General features: G+C 38.5%; 1 protein-coding gene across 1 annotated transcript; it reads right to left on the reverse strand.

Moving 5' to 3' along the window:
- Positions 1-327: 327 nt before the first annotated feature.
- Positions 328-19071, reverse strand: LOC136348011 (very long chain fatty acid elongase AAEL008004-like). Its single transcript, XM_066298504.1, has 9 exons — positions 18882-19071; positions 6175-6237; positions 5986-6068; positions 5028-5135; positions 4884-4967; positions 4775-4831; positions 4610-4715; positions 3271-3407; positions 328-2724 (listed from the first exon to the last, which is right to left on the reverse strand). The coding sequence occupies exons 1-9, from the start codon at positions 18886-18888 to the stop codon at positions 2386-2388; spliced, it is 984 nt and encodes a 327-aa protein (XP_066154601.1). The 5' UTR covers positions 18889-19071; the 3' UTR covers positions 328-2385.
- Between the last annotated feature and the right edge of the window lie 567 nt (positions 19072-19638).

Here is a 19638-nt window from a genome sequence, read left to right on the forward strand (position 1 = left end):
GAAATTCCTTACTGCACTCATTTGTAGATACAAATGCAGTGCCAATATATCAAGCTCGTAATAACTTTACCATCAATATATTTTTCAAGAAAATTAATTGGATGCTCGTTTTTTGAGCTGTTCCATTGCAATCTGGTTATCTTAAAAGATACGGACACATTGGAAACGAAGATCTGGATTATATTTGAACCAACCAATGGATTGTTTTTGGTTATCAAAGACAGGAGGTTTTCTCCAATTTAACCTAATTTGTATCTCCTACGCTTTCCGAGATGTCAATATAGGGACCCAAGCATGTGTAGGTAGGCATATGCAATAAAACCAGAATTGTATTTAAAATTTTCTCTTTAATAAAAAATAGTTAAAAATCTACATAACAACCTAATTTCGTTAGATTCATTCAGCTATAACAATATAATAATTTCTAATCGGAATTTCTAGATATTTATTTTAAAATAGGTAAAAATGGTGACGGACAAAATTTAGTTTGTGTCTGAGTTTAGATGATTCGTTATTTTAGATTTACTACATGCTGCTATTAAGGCCAAATTATGAATGTGTTGTTAACAGTAACTGGACGCTAATTTCCATAGAGATTCCATTTTGGCCACCTTCTTTGCATTTATGAAGACTGTGTTGAAGGTACAGTAACGAGAACGATAACAACTCGGTTCTTAATCGTTAAATAGCAGATCATCCCAACTTCCCAAAAGAATAAATTCTACGTGAGTAGTACAAATTCCCATCGTCAATACTACGTAACTCTTGAACAAGTGGTATGTTTTATATTATTTGTATGTCTTCAAGTAACTGTTAACAGAATCTCGAAGTACGCCATTTTACGGCGTATAAAATAAAGTGTTAAACACATTTTAAACAATAAACTTGTAATTTGGACAATAAAAATATTTATGACAATACAGTAATGATATAGCAAAAGTCGATTTATGATTCCGCATGACAAAGCTGAAGCGTCGCTATGCAATTGCAGCATTGAAGTTTGTTTAAATTCTTATTAGGTACCTATCTGCAATTCAAGTACCCAGTAGGTATCATGTAAACGAATGAAAAATTTGAAAGGCACCGCGACTTCTATATGGATAATTAAGTATCTTTTAGCTATCACTAAACTTTTTAACAGACAATATACACACATTACCCATTATACAACAATATTTGATATTGCTTATTAATGAATATAAAAAATTGAGCAATGGTCTTATTCTCTATATCCAAATGTTTTGGCTTTAAATCGATACACCTACACCTATAACCCCCATTTTATAAGGATTCCATAATAGTGTTTTAACGTTCTTAACAACTAGAGTAAGTATTACTAGACTAGAACCTTTTGTTCGAAGACGGAAGTTTGGGTCTTTTATACTGGCATTAAAACCATCGCTATAAAACAATAATGGTTTAACTTAAAAAAAAACATCAAACATATAACTATTTTAATAATTTTGACATGGTATGTTAAATTACTCAGACAAAGGACTTTACGACGGAAATATATTGCGCCGAACTGGCGCATGACTTGATCCATTACCAATCATTCGCGGGTCCCAAAGACTTGTTATTACTAATACACATTCCGTATCGAATCCCTTTCCAGTTATACAGATCAATACACATTTTATACAAGAATTTATTGCATATAATTCAATTCATTGAGAATCGTTCGGTCTAGTGCAAGTTCGGTTTTCATCTCATAATACAAAGTTTCAAGATTCTAAAGTAATATTTGTTACCAAATGTATTTGAATTCTGACGCCGTATTATAAGCTATCGAATTGGCCATAAATCTACATCCAATTTATTTAGACGCATAGCTGTGACTGCTTTAAATTGCAATAATTCTCACATAATGCAAGGTTACTGATAAGTCTGACAAGCGCACTTGAGATTTCTGAGAAGATCCTGCATAAATTCAGGAAGTTTAGTATAAGGGGATATCTAACCCCACAATTTTACTTCGGCTCTTCTATGTATTTTTTTATGAAAAATATCTCATCCTTGGGTCAGCAGGTGGAGTATCTGATCTCTTCAGAAGCCTTCGCCAGACTTATCACCGGCCCTGTACGCGGTATGCTAACTTTTGTGGACCTTGCAGAATTACTCAATGACGCCACAAATATATGCTAGACTAGTCATATTACTGATGCTATACGTAGATATCACACGTTGCTGATTTGGGAAGTATCAACTACTGAACCTACTCAAGAATAGGTATTATAATTACAAGAGCTCGACTCAATCTCGGCAAATGATATTGCACGTTTACGAATGACATTTCTGTATATCGCAGGTACTAATATGGATTCCCTAGTTAGCTTATAAACCACCCATATGATTTAGTCATCTTTTCTATCACTAAGCGACAGGTCATTGGCTTTTTAATCGCTGATGTAGCTGAGCGGCTCCGTTTACACCACTAACGTAGTAATCACTCGCATCTTTGACGACACCGTTGGATTTGGAGGCACTGTTCACAGCCCCGTTTTGCTTCGGAGAGACGCCGTTGAAGTCGTTGACGAGGGACTCTTGCTTCGGTTTACTAGATGCGGTCTTTTTGCCTCCTCTGTAGGACTTTTGGTAGAAGTCTTTGAACAGGAAAAAGAAGAGGACTGCATGAGAGCCGATCCACCATGCGAACACTTTCGGGTAGTTACAGTCGATGAAGAGCAACTGGAATGCGTGCACCATAATGGCCACGAATTGAATCTGAAACATCATATAATACTTGTGGTTTGTAGTCAAGGTCTCGATGGTTTTTTACGTGATACAGGAACCATCATGAGTAGAAACACAATAAACAAACATAATCATAGATGTACGTGAGATTTATGTTAACATAACTGCATCTTCGAATTAAGAAACTAGGAGGTGAAATGGTTTTGACTTCCCAATGGCGAAAGATGTTCTAATCAGCAGAAGCTCAAATACTCAGAACTTGAGAAGTTGAGGTGACTAACAGAAAATTGTTGAATTCGCATTTGACATCATCTGAATCTGAGAAAAGTTCTGGGAAGGTCGTAGGAAACAGCCGTTTGTGGAGACTGACAAGTATTAGGTACTCTATCCGGAAAAATTAATTCCAACTGGGGTTTTTCTCGTTACTAGTACTCTCAAGAAAAATTTATTGCATAAAAGAAGTTTGAGTAGCAAAATTGAAACGTTTAAATCCTTTAGATACCCCCATTTAAATTTAGAATCAGTGTAACATCTTACAGCTTTGTGCAATTTAAAACATGATTGTCTATGCCTTACCATTTGGAGCGTGGTGAGGTACTTCTTCCACCATAAATATTTTTGTACTTGAGGTCCGAGGGCAGTGAGGAAGTAATAGAAATACATGACGATATGAACGAATGTGTTCAACAGACCGAAGAATGTACTATGACCACCTAAAAGCAGGAAATGTAACTTACAATCTGAAACTCACAAAAAAAAGACGATGTTCACTAATGATCGTGATTGTGTGAACTGAAACGAGGATTGTGCGTGATCGTTTTGGTACCTACAAACAGCTCGTAAATTTTTAAAGAGAACTAAATAACGTTGCATGCGTATTCTTAATAGAAATCATGTTCAATGTTTACGTTTAAGCATAATGATGCTAAATGGGATTTTTTCCCGTGCCTGCGGTATAAGCTTTATGAATGTACATAATCCTTGAAACCCGTAATGAGGATATGACTTGGGCCAAAAAAATTTAAGTTACGGCGAAACACATCTGTAAAAGCACCTACATACAGGGTCCGTCATATATTAGGAATAATGGCAATAACTTTTAAAATAATTTTCCTGTAAAAAAAATGTTTCACGTAAAATTGACAAAGCTAATTTGATGTCGCTTTTTGATGACTTTGAACTTCCCTTTTTTCCCATATCAATCAAACGAAGTCCAATTATATTCCAAATGTGACCTCATGTTTCTGACTTGTTCCACGGACTCTACGCTTATTTGCCCATACAGACATATCAAGCTTCGGTGTTAGATAAGAAAAATTTCGAAAAAAACCTATTTTCCTAATTTTATTTAAAAAAAAAACAATTAAATTCTATTAGAAAAGAAAAATAACAAATTACTGCTTACAAGATTTAATGTTCACAGCATTCGCTCAAAATGTCTTCTATCGTTATCCAAACGCAGTGCTCTTTTTTATGTAAATGATCTTGTCACTTGAACATACGTGTCTTACCTGATCGATCGCATTACACCGACTATAGGAGCACTCAACGTTATTTCACCGATCCTTACAAATTTGATTTTTCAAATGGCCCCAAAGGGAAAAGTTACACGGATTTAAATCAGGTAGCCGAGCTGGCTACTTTACTTCGCCAAAACAAAAAACTGGCACTACTCTCGTTTAAGCCGAGAATTGGAATTTTCAGAATGCTATTTACTTGATGTTTAAGACACACAGGGCGGTTTTATTGTTTTGTTATATTTGATTGACTTTAATTTTTTTTAAATAAAGTTTTGCCATTACTCCATGCATATGATGGATTCTGTACATCGAAAGTTATAGAATGTGACCCGAAATGGAACAAAAATCACCTGAAGAACATTTTCAATGTCCCCTAATCGCTTAAGGACACTTACCGGGACAATATTTCACTCCGAACCACACGGACATTGGCATTATTCCGTGATGGATGACATGCAGTGTAGTGACGTGATCGAATTTCTTCCTTAGGACGAAAAATAGCTGCAACAAATGATATTGTCTTTAGGGTGATTCGTAGGGCAACATGTACTTCAACTTACTGTATCCACGAACTCTGTGAACTTTGAAAAAAAGTACCACCACGAAGCATGCACCATCTAAAAAAGGATAAAGCTGGACGCGATTTTTTTAATTTTGAAGCAGACTTACTCGTATTGTACTAGGCTTGTTTGAGTAATCTACTGGCTGGCACTTTAGGCTGTATTCACCGGTAAACCACCCACCCATACCAATCTGAAAAGGGAACGATGCCAGTATCTGCGATAATCAGACGCAAAAGGGGTACCTACTTACTTGATAGAATAAGAATATGCTAAATATGACTTGGAAAAAGTTGTAGAAAATTAGGATGTTTTTCAGTTGGAATGGCTTTCGGTTTTCCATCAATTTGGGTCCTAGGAACTGCAAAATCAAGACATGTCGTTAGGTCTCCATTAAGATCGGCCTTAAAACTGCGTTAGTAATTAAATTACAATCAAATACATTAATTGGCGGGAAGGGCCCATTAAGTACTGGTTCTTCGGAAATTTCCCGGGAAGTACTAAACATTTTCCACGGCTAATTAGATGTTCCGATCGCTCATGAATGCAACAATAACATCTCATTAGTATATATTGTGTTTACAAAATACTGCTACTATTATTAGGTACTGTCTGATGAATATTTAAGTAAATCACCTACTACGGTTTACGTGCGACCGGCATTATTAGAATAACAACAGGTAAGGCACTTCATAGTATTACGTCTAATAATTCTTATTAGTTTCTTTGCAGTAAATTGTACAGATGAACATTCACCGAGGTACATGTTCATGCGGGTCCAGGGTGTCCGTTCCTGCGACTCAACCATGGAGCGTTCGGTACCAGTAAGAGGTAGGAGGTCGTTTAAATTAATAACATGTATTAATAACGAATTCTTTTACTCCTTCCTAAAGACTGAACGCAGTGAATTTTCACTTCATCAAACCAACCGCTGGAGAAGTTTGGGGATTGCTGTGGTGATGGCGACTTTTAGGGGAAACGAGGGAGATTGTTGTTGACAGCGGCGCGCGATGAGATGCGCGCTGAAGATTTAAGATGGATCAGACGTTACCTTAAGGTACGTATCATTGATTTGTTGCTGCGATCAGTGGATACGTCCTTCTTAAACTAAAATCCAATGATTTCTTTACGAAAGCAACCTTGCAGTGAATCCATGGACCCTTTTTGGTAAATGTTCACTTAAAAAAATTCCTATTTCCCTGGCGACTTACCTTTGCAATATAAACGTATGAAAGACATAATCCTAATGTGTACAATGGATTTGAAACCAAAGGCCAGTCGACAGTTCTCGGATCTGCAATGGAAATTAATTTAAAACTAATTACTATCCAAAACGGGAGAGCGTCTGCAAATCGACAGGAAACTCTTTAGCTTAACACGCGTATTATGAAAAGAAATACCTGGCTTCAGACTGAAAAGTCCACTACTGGCATTATAACTGGCGGCAGTCATGTTGTATATATCTGAAAAAGGAAAAATCAAAATCATTCCCGCGTCCTCCCAAAAGACGATCAATTTTCAAATTAAGCAGAACCTTGAAAATATTCACTCATGTAAAATTGAAAATAGTTCTTATTAATTATCTTCAGCGCCAAAGATTATTTAATTTAATTGGGGAGTCCATTGAATCCCATCTCGTGTCGGTATACCACCTTAAGTACCTTAACTAATGTGTTCTCTACTTTGATTTCGGCCTTGTGTTCTTGTAGCAGCCTACGGTTAGGTGCAAAGGCCTGCAGTTAGAGCTGCTTTTACCGGCCCTATTGAATTTAAGAAAACAAAGTGGAGATTACGAAAAAAAAAACAATCCACCTTAAGCAATCACACTGGCCTCGCAACCTTCAAGTTCTTCAGAATCACTCACGACGACGTGTTACTGACCTAGCGCCTCATGGTCAGTTGGGTCAAAATGATAAGTACCAAGTACCATTAGCCGCATCGTTATATTTGCCGGTATGTTAAGGATTTGCATGCATATTAAGATTTACATACAATATGAGAATGAGTATTACCATTTAAACTCTTGTCGTGGTAACAACAAGAATGTTATTAGGCGTAAATGTACTTTAAATTGAAATGAGTAGCGGCCATTCTTTTACTAATGGGATTTTCCAACTTTACGAGGAATTTTACCGGACGATTAATATTAAAGGGACATAAACTAGTTATTCTTGATCAGATACACAGAGTGTAATTTTCGTACATGTAATGCGTCTCACAAAAAGGAAAATAAATGCCACATTTTTATCGTTAGGTAACGTTAGCCGAAACAATGAAAATGTTAGATTGAAGTTGGTAATCACACTTAATGGTGTCATTACCATGTTATCACCATAGCAGCGCCGTAACACGTATCGACACCGTAATATGGTTTTTATTGACACAACCAGTGGCCTTACCAACTAAGGATATGAATGGTTTTATAGATTTGTGTACTGTCGCGTTTCGATCTAAGGCCAAATTTGGTTTTTAATATTATGAAAGCAACTACCTAGGGGTTCTTGGGAAGGTTCTTGAGAAATAATAATCGTTTTCTTTTAATGGGGCATCGCATCGTTTTCTATGGATATTATATATTTGCTGCGCTACCATCTTGACGTGGTACCACGGACAGGGATTATGGCATGTCCTGAACAATTCATAGGACTTTTTAGGAAAATAATAAAAACACATAACGTTTTTGAAACGGTAAAAATCGAATTTACGCAAGACTCAGTAAATTTTCCCGAAATTTCCCGACTTTCAAAAAAATTTATACTCTATTGCGTTTCAATGCCGACCGCGGTTCATATCTGAACTTTGAGATTTTATAATAAATTTCGAAGGGATCTAGGTAAACTCAATTCATTTGAACTTTATGACCTGTACCAAGTTGTTTCAGAAATGTGCAAAAATTTAGATTTAAACTGGAAAACGAAGCGAAATGCGGAAAAACGTTAAGGGACAGAAAAGCTTAACTTTTAGTTGGTTTACTTGGAACAATTACGAAAATTTTCCGTTCAGTCCGCCGAACCAATCCCGTCCAATTTCAATTTTGTACTTTGAAAAGATCCAATAAATAAATAAAGTTATTAAATTTAAGTCTAAATGATGCGAAATAGTTTCAAGGAAATGTGGAAACCATGCCACACTCATACCATATAAACCTATCAAATAATTATTGATAACCGTGTTTGTGCTACTCATCATAACCATTATCAAGCAATGGAATTCCATAATGGTTTTTTTTGAAACCGGATCGGTAAATTTCAGTTAAAAATAATTATGACCCTAGGGTCTGAGACTTTAAATTAAAATAATGCCTTGGACGCTAATGTCCATATGGTCTTTTAGAAGTATGGGAACGGTCAAATGTTCAATATATTGCTACGAGTACAAGGAGCGACTAAAGTAAGAATGAACATTGCCAAACTTCCTACAAGGATGTCAAGTGTAACGCCCTATTCAATGATGGCAGTATTCGAAAAATTTTTCACATAAATGAGGAAATAACAGCTTTGCCGCAATGTTCCCAGTTCAAAAAGAGTGTCGAAATGAAACTCTTTCGATATCATTTTGGGAATTTATCTCTGATTAAACCTGTACGACAATGCTCACTTATGGAACTTGTAAGTTAATATACCATTTTGGATTCTGTCGGCCGTTCTGAATATTTTCAATGAAGAACGTCAATATTTTCGTTATAGTGGCCCCCAATATCTTGAAATTTGCACAGTTCAACAATGCGTGGCTAATTAAGGATTCGATATAGAAGAACCATCGCAAACCCTCACTTCAAAGGTCTCTATTGAATGCCCTCGATTTTTGAGCTTTGAAAAGATGCCGAAAATTACCAAATTTTGAAAATTCCTGAAGTAACGTCATTTGGCAGTTATTCGAAAACCAAGACGGTCCAAACCACTTTCCTGCGCAGATAGTAATATAAAATGAACTATGACTGTCTCGAAAACCACCGGACAGAAGTGTGGTTTGCAAAAGACGTAGACCGACCCGCAGATTCAAATAACGCAACAACATCTTGGGTCTTTTGTGAAATGGGAGAATCCTGGCCTCCAGGGGAGAAAGATTGCGTTGGGCAACGTTGGAATTTTCGTCGTTCTAGTGGGCGTTACGTCTAACTCCCCTGCGGGAAATTTGCAAATTTATGCTTTTCTGGAATTATTGACCGTATCCATGCCTTGGAAAAACACTGTACCAATGTAATTTTTCAATTCGCGCCTTACACCAGATTGCAACACAGAAAAAATCTAATTACGCTCACTTCGTCACAGTCTAGACTCGAACGAAAATTGTTGATCGTATTTATGGCACCTCATTTTCAAACTGACTTAATACACATAGAAAACTAACCGCAACCTCTAAAAAACCACTACCTCATCACCTGCCACGACCCTGTCCTAGAATTAACACAATTTTGCGAAAATGGCCGTTATGTAATTCAGCCGAGCCAAAACTTATTGAGTCATGATTTCTATCATCCTCTGTATATTCGTACTACGTTTGATACCTACAATGTGTTATGTGGAAGTATGTCACTTGCTGACATTGAGCTACTGAAAGAATTTTGATTAGATCTATTGAGACATCGATGGGTTTGTGTCTATTGTTAGACCGTTCAACTGCCTTCTATAGAGATCTAATGCATTATTCAAATTAACGATTAATTAATTTCGCGGTATCTGGATTAGCAATGCATTAAAGCGCAAATTGCGCCTGGTCAATATATTTGTTTAACAACAAACATTGTAATGGTGGCCGTTGATGATGGGAAAGTTCGGAGTTGCAACGGTTTCAGCAGTCAAAGTCACTAACTTATTAAAAATTAATGGTTTATGTGCGTTAATGACAAATTTGGCTTGAGGTCAATTAACGTGCAGTCCGAATCCAACATTCCTTTCTAGAAGCACATTGGCCTTCATCGTGTAAGAAATTCGCGTTAGAGCCACGCTACGGGTTCGAAAATGGATGAATCAACCCACTTGAAAATTTATCAAATTGATATAATAGTCAAGGTAAATGATGAAGTGGTACCCACATTGCACACTTACGCAGGGTCAAGTAAAATCTAAGGTCAATTTTGTTTAAAACAAACGTTCGACTGTCTACTTTGGTACTTTATCCTGCCCGAGTGAATAGCATGTTTCAGAACTAGGGCGAAATTTTTATGCAGGTCTTGGTCAACGCACAATGCCAAAAATTAGATTTATGATCGGTAAAATTGTCTGAGGACAATAGTGCTGTTCAACCGATGTCAGGTACTGAAATATCTCATTAGAATTAATTATTGGCGATACGGATTAGAAGGTTACAAGTCGTGCGAAAGAACCATATTTTAATAACGTTCCATTTGTTCACATAAGACCCGCCAACGAGGGTAGCCCCAGAAGTGCCGGATCTGACACGTAGATGGCGATTTTTTCGTTAAAAACTTACCGCTGTTACGAAGACCTAACCTTTGAAAGCTTATGGCTAAAGCTTGAGGGGGCTACGACGATTTGGGCTTTGTTTTGGAGCCGTTTTTAGCGAACGTTTTTGGAGGTTTTGTGGACCCTGGAAAAACTACCGATCGATGCGCGATTCGGTACTTTCATTTGAAACGTGTTTCGAGGGAGCGTTTGGCAAAGTTTCGCAGCAATAAAGGCGAGTTTTCGCGCTGATTCATAACCACGAACGAAATACGGATCCGTCATTTCACGGCTTCGACGGGAGAGCAGCTGAGACAATGGACCCAGAGGGGAAAACCGGCTCAGAAGGACGCGAAAACCGTTTCGTCTGCAAGAAATAAGTTTGTGGCGTCGGTTTTTTTGAACAACTTTAATTGACCGTCCCCCTAAAGGAAAAACAATGAACGGAGAATATCATACGAGTTTATTGCAGCGTTTGAGCGACGACATCAGGAAAAAGCGATCGCACGTGGCGATAAAGAAAAGTCGCGTTTTATCAAGACAAGGCATCAGTCCACATTTCCGTCATCGCGATGGCCCGCAATCAATCAACTTGGTTTCGAACCATTTCCTCGGCCCCCCTATTTGCCAGATTCAGCCTCCTCGGATTATTTTCTATTTCCAAACTTGACACAACGACTCGGTGGAAAGAGATTTGCCAACAATGAAGAGGTGGAGCTCGAGGCTGACGCCTATTTCGAAACACTCGAAGGTTCTTAAGGTAAACAGGGCATAGAACATCGCTGGGAAAAGAAAGTCAATCTCAAAGGAGATGAGAAATAATGGAATATTTTCTAATTTTTTTCCTTAAGTGGTAGGTCGCATACTTCTGGGACTATCCTCGTAACACGATATAGACTGGAAATTGCCGAGATAATGATTAAGTGCGTCTGAACCTCGCGAAAATATTGAAACTTACACTTATCGCTGCTATTGCCGATTCCAGAGATACCCCCGGTCGATAGCCCCATTTGAGTGTCAGCCTGCAGATTTTTAATATCTAGAATAGCTTTAGCCTGCAAGCTCATGGGAGCACGTTTGCTCACAGTCCATGGACGTTCCGTTTCTGTTCAAAAAACGAGTAATACCTTCCACGATTCTGCCGCTCGACAATCGTATCCCAGAAGGAAAAATTACCTAGATTTTCTGAGTTGTTATTTATTACGTCAATAAATTTAGTTTAGATTAGATTAGATTAGTCACCGGAACTCATGCTCTTCGGCATCTATTTTTCCACGTTTTTTTATCATTCCATTTTTTCCCCATTTTTTCTTTTATATTAATTCTTCCCTGTTCATTCAGTGTTATTTTATCTAGTTCGTTGCGAATTGGTCCTGTATCGTTCCCTGCATCTTTGGTAAATCCAATTTTATTAGCATCGATGCTGCGAACGTTACGAGGTTGGGAAGTTCGCTTTGAAACTAGTAAAAATTCATTTACAATTTTCTCTCGTCACCTCATCCTACGGAGTAAAAATTTGTTTTAATGTCCGGCAGTCATGGCTCATATGGTCTTCATAACCGCGGATTGCGAAAAACCGCAAACAGAGAACTTCTATTCATTAAAGCGAATATCCGTAATAAGCAGAGACATTAATCATTTTTAACAGACAATACGTTGCCACTAACTCCTTAAACGTCTGCAGGATTTAGTCTGACATGACAATAACACGACGGGCGGGGCTGGACGACTCCGTGTTCCCGACCGCATGAACAAAACCCGGGCTGGAACTCTATTACCCTGTGTCGTACCATCCCCAGTAATCATCTAATGTTACGTCACATCAAGAGAAGTGTTATATGTGCGTAGTCCGCCTTAATTCATAAATGTAACGAATGATACAGGCAATGAGTTCATTTTTAGCTGCATTTGTAAAAAATCGTCGAAGTTGTTGAAACGTATCAAACCATGAACATAGTTTTTCATGTACTCTTATGATTTGGCAACGGTGCAGTGCGAGCCATTAACAATTTCGTATCTAATAGACCGAGTTTTGTTCATCGTTTCCTCTCACCAGCTACCTCCGTGATCGTAATTATATTTGAAAATTTGGTTTTTTTGAAAACTGTCGATATTCGGCCTTCCCAGCTTCCACTATGGCAAAGGATGGAAACTTGATGGTCCTCCTTGGCTTTTTGGTCAAAAGTTAGAAAGGTCCATTGTCAATGAGAAATATTTTTTGAAAGCAGATATTTGGTATTTAAACAAATTAAGTTCACCTCCTCATGAGGACCAGGCTTAAGTCGGCATACCCGGCTATTTGCCCCCCATAAATTAATCTTTTTTTTAAGAAAAGAGAAGATTACGTTTGCGAATGATATATGATCGGCAAGATAAGAACCGACGTCGTCTCGTAGAGCCTGGTTTACAGGTTCCCATCCAGCCTAAAAGTGAAAATATCAACGTATTCATTATACTGACTTTGCTGACAGAGAACGGCCCAAAGCTGCCTGCTCTATCTACGCAGTTTCACGTCAGATTTTACCATATCCTTGGAGCAAAATTTCTGTCAGATTTAAATTGAATATTCTGAAGCATGAACTTTCCTCTATCACTCGCGACTCGCAATTGCACAACACACTGACTCGCCCGGGAAAAACTCCATTAAAAAATATCTCAATTGACCGCGTACCAGAAATGAAACAAAAGTTCTGCATTTGGAATATTTATCCATTGGAGAATATTGGAAATTTTCCTCAAAATCCACTATGGACTTAAATTAAACGTAAATAAATGGGCGCAGCCGCCCTTTTGTCTCGTTGTGATTAGAATGTGTTTCCCGTTGAAGTACTTCTCTAAATTATTCTTTTGCTGAATTATTGTGGATTTTGTCATTGGAAATGAAATTAGGACTGCTTCTGTAGAAACGTTCAGGGAAATGCAACGACTGCCTCCTCTACCGAAGAGGCTGCTCTCCGGTAAGATTACTAACTTAACTGAAGTCGCCTTAATTTCGTTAGCTCGTGTGAGCGGTGCAAAATTCACAGTTATGATACTGAAACTGAAGCTAAACGTTTCGTCTAACACTCCGGTAATTGTTATTTTTCAGCAGGTCCGTGCACGAAAGGCACGAATCAGAAAGCAGCTTTTAGAGCCCTTTGTCCCGGGGCGACTTAAGTATTTTTCAAAAATGACTTCTCGACGTAAATATTTGAAAGCGGTTTTTCATTAGTTTCCTATCAGGCTGATGCAAAAACATTAATTTTCAATTTAAAGCTGAAAAACTTTCGAAAACTGATGATGAAGCAGAAAATAACTACCGAATTAATGATCCTCACTCCGTTCCATTCCATTCCATACATCATAATTTTTTTAGCTTATCGTCCATTGACGTTGTGACATTCCGATCGTTTCTGGACGTATCTGGATAAAATCGAAATTGAAAAAAGTCCTTGTTTTGGCTGCTGTTATTTGAGGAACCCGAAATAATTGGCATTCTTTCGTCCTTAACGTTTTTTCCAGTAAAACGCCCCGATCTCGATTGCGAGGCAAGAACCTGAGCTTTTTAAATTTGATTTTGGACCTTTGTGTTACTCAACTTACAGAGCGGACGCTCGGTTCCCACTTCCACCCCCACAAGAAACAGCCCGAATGATGAATATCAAGTAGAAGTTTTGCTGAAGGAGAGCGGAAATGTCGCCGAAAATAGGTCGGTACCCACGTATACTTACGCTATTTGGTAATTTAGCAAGAAAGTCCCCGTCACAGTGAGGCACTTGCCAACGTCCCCCGTTTTGAATTTTCAAACATCGAAGATCGTTTCAACTAGCAATGGAACCCAAATTATCCATTACCACGGAAGGGAATTCACCGATTCTAATTTCTTGAGGTCTATTTGCGCCCTCAAAGTTTTGCCATTCGACTTGTTTGTCAAACCTAAGGATTATTGACCTCGAAAGGCTTAAAGCTGGTTTCAAAATGGCTCTCCAAGACATCATGGGGATCACCCTCTAAACCCCATAAAACTGATTTTTCGTCATTAGGAATGGCATAACGCATTTTTAAGACATTCTTTTACCTGAATACTCCCCCCTTAAAGCGACCTCAAAAACTATTTTTTTAATGCTGATGAATCAAGCCGAAAAAGAAGTTGCTAATAGGAAATTTCTACGGTCCGCGCGCAGCAGCGACTTTTTATCGGCCGACAGATTGTTGCGTTCCTGAATTGGCCTAAAGACAGATGTGAGTGCGCACATTCACCGATTTTACATCGGCCGGTGAGTGCACGCACAAGATTGCTCACACTGCTTCCGACTAGACCATCGGCCGACGAATACTCGCTAGTCTGTGGGGACCCATAATGATTAATTACTTATTGAATCATAAATCAATAAATATTTAAATTGGTGTCACATAAATAAAACTGGGAGCTATAAACTGATGAAATCGGTAACTTTAGCGTCAGTGTTTATGTTTAGCTTACCAAATCTAAACAGATAATATGACATACTTATAGTGACTGAGATTCGTCATGAATCGCGGTTTACTACAGACTTATCGCCAAATTCCTTCACAAAATGGCTGTTTTAAATGTTGCGTCTGATATACCAGACTGTTTAAACAAACCGCTGAAGGTTGCTCTTTCTCGGATTTTCTTCATGATTACACCTCTATGTTTACCGCGACCTTCAAAGTCGTGTGGTCAAGCGCAGAGCCTGCAATGATGCAAGTTCGGGAGCATTAAGAATTAGAAATCTGAACATCCAATAATCGCCAAAGGGCCACTTTTCCCCTTGATGACTGTTAAGCCGTAAGGTGGAAATCAGATAATTACTTATATTGAAGAATAACCTCGAGCATTTCAAAATGGCGGCGATTACGCGTCGATCTCCGCGAACCCTTCTCGGGTGAGATAAAAAGTTTTCGAAAGTTTAAAAGCAGAAGTGAAGGTGGATTAAGCAACATTATTTAAAAATAAAAAGATAAAGGTGCTCCGGTAGCTATCGGTGAGCTGACGAGAATCAGCAACTTCGCAACCAAGTGGCAAACCACACGCCTACAGGTGGTCTATGACATTCATGATACTTCTCGCACCTGATTCGAATACATCAGTGCGATTTGCGCACGAATAACTTTGTTTTGGGTCGTAATTATTTTTTCGCCATGTGTGAGTCAAGATATATATAAATTCTAAACACAATATAAATATCTCTGTACAAATGTAAGTGGTCTCTTGCGGCAGGTACAGCACTGAGGCAAAATAAGCAAATCTGACATATTTATTATCTTCAGCAATGATGATAACACACGCTGGACAATGGCATACCGAAGGTAAACAGCACTTACCCATATTACAAATATTTTCCCAGCCGTACACTTGTGTAGCATCTACGTGAATTACATACACAACCATACACCTCGAAGCATGTGGTGTGTTATCATCTGTTTACCTTTGTACCTTATCGCACGACCTCGTCCCAAAAGATAATTAATGTCGTTAAGCCCTATTAGCAACTACTTTGTCTCATTATGCAACTTAGGTGGACACCGTCTGTCACCATAACTGTCGGGTGATTTATTGCAATGTTTTCAATCCTGAACATCAACCAGGATCGCTGAGTTTAAACGTATCGTGGTTTCAAAAAGTGTGCCACTTCATGTGGTGGTGGTGAGTTTGAAGCTCAAAAATGTTAGGAGGAAGCAGTAAAGCTTCTTGGAAAATTCTTCATCCGGGCATATGGCTCTTCTCGTTTGAGATATTCTTTGGCTGAGAGGGAAAAGAGGCAGTTTCGAAATAAGTCCCTAGATTCACGTTTAGTTTAATCCCGCCTAACCAAGCTTATGCATAAGAACAATTTGATTCAGAAATTTTGCCCCTCTTAGATTTTCAGTTCGCTGATTTCTGCCGCGGCTACTCGGGCATTCAAAGCAGACCTTCATCTTCGGGTTTTGCGCGCCACTGGACAACGCTCCACGACCAAACCGTAACAATTTTTTTTCGCAAAATTTGACACTGTTGCGCAGATACAAATGCAAAAAATATTTTACGTAATAAATTTTACCGTGCAGCTCTACAATCTAAAAAAAACACTCGCACAAGCAAACAAAACGAGGAAAAGGGGGAACGAATAAATAAATAAATAAAAGGAACCAAAAATTGTTTGTGAGCACGAAATCGAAAACAAACCAATTTCCTGCCAACATACAAATTTTTTCCTTTCTTTACTTACTACTTAACCGAGTTTGCATTTTTTTAACCAAATTTATGTGTTTCCCTCAAAAACTAGTCGGCGAATTTTAAATCGAAACACACCATGTGATGCAGTTTTCAAAGACCTTTAATTTGAGGTGTCACATGACCTACGTTTCAATTTTAAAGGGTTGACCTTTTTGCGCCACCAGGAACGCAGGGAACATCAAAGAAAGGAATGGAACGTGAAGAGGTAGCATTTTTTTGCTTTATTTAAAGCTGCTTTTAAATTTAAAAAAATGTTAACGGAGATGAATGCAATTCAAAACCGCACGGTATAATAACGGAACTACCACTTCCTCGGGTTACAAATAAAACCGCCGAATTCTAGTGTTTGAGTGTTGTGAGCTCGTTGAGCACGCCTTGACCAGTGCGAATTTGGAAAGCAAATTTATTGTTAAATTCACGTTCTTTCTTATTGGGTAAAAACGTGACGTATTGCTTCGGAAAGTTCTATAGATCCTGTCGAATTCTGACCTTCGGAAAAAAACGTTAAGAAAGTAATTTAATGCCGATTTCGTGGTATGATTCCACCACTCGCTCCGGGTCAAAACTGTTCGACGTCCTCCAACATATTCACGGTGAGAATTCTATTGGATAAGAAATTCCAGGTTACTTCCACGAGGTGGACACGAGTTTTCCTTCCATTGACCGTATCCACCATACTATTCCTCACAGCTGAATTGAGGGCATTTTCTACATCTACAAGAATCGCGGCACAGACCTCCCCATTTCTATTCCGACAAGCTTCGGCTTTAATTACACCCGCAACGTCTTGCGCCATTGTAAAAGCATCAAGGGTGGATTTTTTCTTCCAAAATTCACACTGCATCGAACCGCACATAGATTTGTGCTTCGTCCAGTGTGTTTTGATTAGGACTTCCAGTAGTTTTCTCATCGTGCTTACCAGCCCTATGGGTTTTTACGCTATCTACAAGCCGCCCTCCTTTCGTCTGTTGTTCTGAGATGATCGCTCCATCAACTTTCAAAATTTTTGCTACGATTTTCACCAAGCAAAGATTGAAAACTCTGCTCAGATATCCGAAGTTTTTCGCAGCTTCCGATCTAAGAAGGTCCGGTCTTGGAGCTTTCCTGCCTGTTGATCAAGCAATAGCTATTTCCACTTTTACAGCGGTAATGTCACTAATCTGGTCTTCCTTTGGGTAAATACGAGGGCGATCGACGTCTTCTTTCTGAGGGAACAATTTCATCCCTTGTTTCTGCATTATTTCTTTGATTGGTATCTTGTTAAGTACTGTGCAGAGTTCCTTTAACGCAATCTCGTGATTTTCCCAAAGTATCTTCGTTGGGATCGTTGCACATTTTCCATTTCTTGATCTGTTGATTTAGCTGATCGATAGTTTTTTTTTTCAGTTGTCGTTTCAATTCGGATCTTATCAACTGTTCAACACGAGGCCTGATGCCATCGGCGCTATCCAGTCCTTAAAGCACCTGGTCGGGCGTCTTCAGAAGATCCACCCCGTAAGAGAAGAAGGAAACAGGTATCATTCTCTATCATACGAATCTTTATTATTTCTTTGAAGTATAGGGCTCTCTTTATTAAGGATCTATAGTTTTTTGACGTGTTCAGTTAGAGCAAAACGGTTTTCATGTCTTCGGTAGTTCGATTTTTTTTTTTGTTTGGGAAGCCTTAATTCGTTCTTCCTTGAGCATATGCTGCGCGAAGAGCTTAATACGTCCTAAAATATATGCCACCAGATAGCAAATGCAAATTTTTTAAAGCAATAAGTGGCGCACAAGTTACTTTATTGATATTTTTTACTACCTACAGTTAATTATATGCAAATTTAAGCTCATTATGGAGAACCGATTCACACATTTATTTAACTTGAACGTAACCTTCCGACGTATGGAATTTTCCTTCAAACTATGGACGCCGAAGTCCGCATAGTAATTTTGGGCAAAAAATGAGAGTGGTTAAACACAAACTTGTAATGAGCTTGATGTTTATTCAGTTAGCAGGTTAAGTAAATTTAGCTTCTTCCTACGATTTTGTCGGCTAAAATTTCGAAGTCCCTGGCAATCGCTGGTGTCATCATCAATTTTTGATTTTTGAAAATATTTTTTCGACATTTTTCCCAGGGAACGCGCCACGTTAGTCTTAGTGTAAAAATCAATGAAAACGAGTTTTGGGCGCCTCGCTGCGCGCCAATTTCCACATTCTCCCTTTTGAAAAATCATAGGGAAGAGATGAATTTGAATCCGGTGATGCGACTACCTGGCAAAATTATGGTACTCGGCCGTCGTAATCCCATTTGTGCGATAACAGTTTTTGATTTTGGTATGGACTGAACAGACAAGTACCCACATCGAAACTTTGGCAAAACGGACATGACTTCGAACGTCTTCAGTGCGCCAATCTAATCCTGAACATTTATACCTTTTCCTCAATTACTTAGATCGACATTTTTTTCCGTTACTCAGATTAAAGTAAAAAGTGAAATAAACGTACCCGTCATTGCGCCGAATCAACTCCCAGCGAGAGCCCTTACGCTGCTGTGAAACACCGAACACAGTTCCTGTTGTTTGTAAGTAATATGTGGAAACAGTAAGACGGTACCGGCAAAACAGTATTGGCAAACCCCGGTACTACCCAATCAGCGGCGTGCTAGTACTGTGTTCGCGAAGGACTGACAATCTTTTACCCGTACGCCAAAACGATATGTCGATCCCCACTTTTTCGTTCGACGTCATTGTGTTCAAAAATACGAACAATATTAAACTTTGTTCTTGTTTAGAGATAATGAACCTTCCACTTAATTTTCCTACAAAGTTTATCGTCAGTTCCGCCAATTTGTTTTGTCATTGACGGCCTTAATTGCTTCGCCTATTACAGTTTGCATATTGGTAATTTTTCCCTTCTCGATTTTATCAGTGTTTTTAAAAGCCACCAGACTTTCTTTAGACGAACGCTCAACTCCCAATGAAAAACTCTCTTTTTTCATGCCCCAATCAAATTGGTTAATCGTTACATACGTTTAAAACACTAATAGAAGCACTTCATCAAGTACAATATATGTTCCATGTCAACGCCAATTGATTATTTTTAACATGCGGGTTAATTCGGATAGATGTTCCTGTTAATTACGTTTCTCGCTACCATTTTAATGTGGGGTTTCACTGAACGCTAACAATTCGAGCGGGGTCCCCTTCCCGATGCATTCTTCCACATAAGTCGGATGGATCTTTGCCAGAAAATTTAATATTAA

Source organism: Euwallacea fornicatus, chromosome 30 (genome assembly GCF_040115645.1).
Source record: "Euwallacea fornicatus isolate EFF26 chromosome 30, ASM4011564v1, whole genome shotgun sequence".
Taxonomy (NCBI): domain Eukaryota; kingdom Metazoa; phylum Arthropoda; class Insecta; order Coleoptera; family Curculionidae; genus Euwallacea; species Euwallacea fornicatus.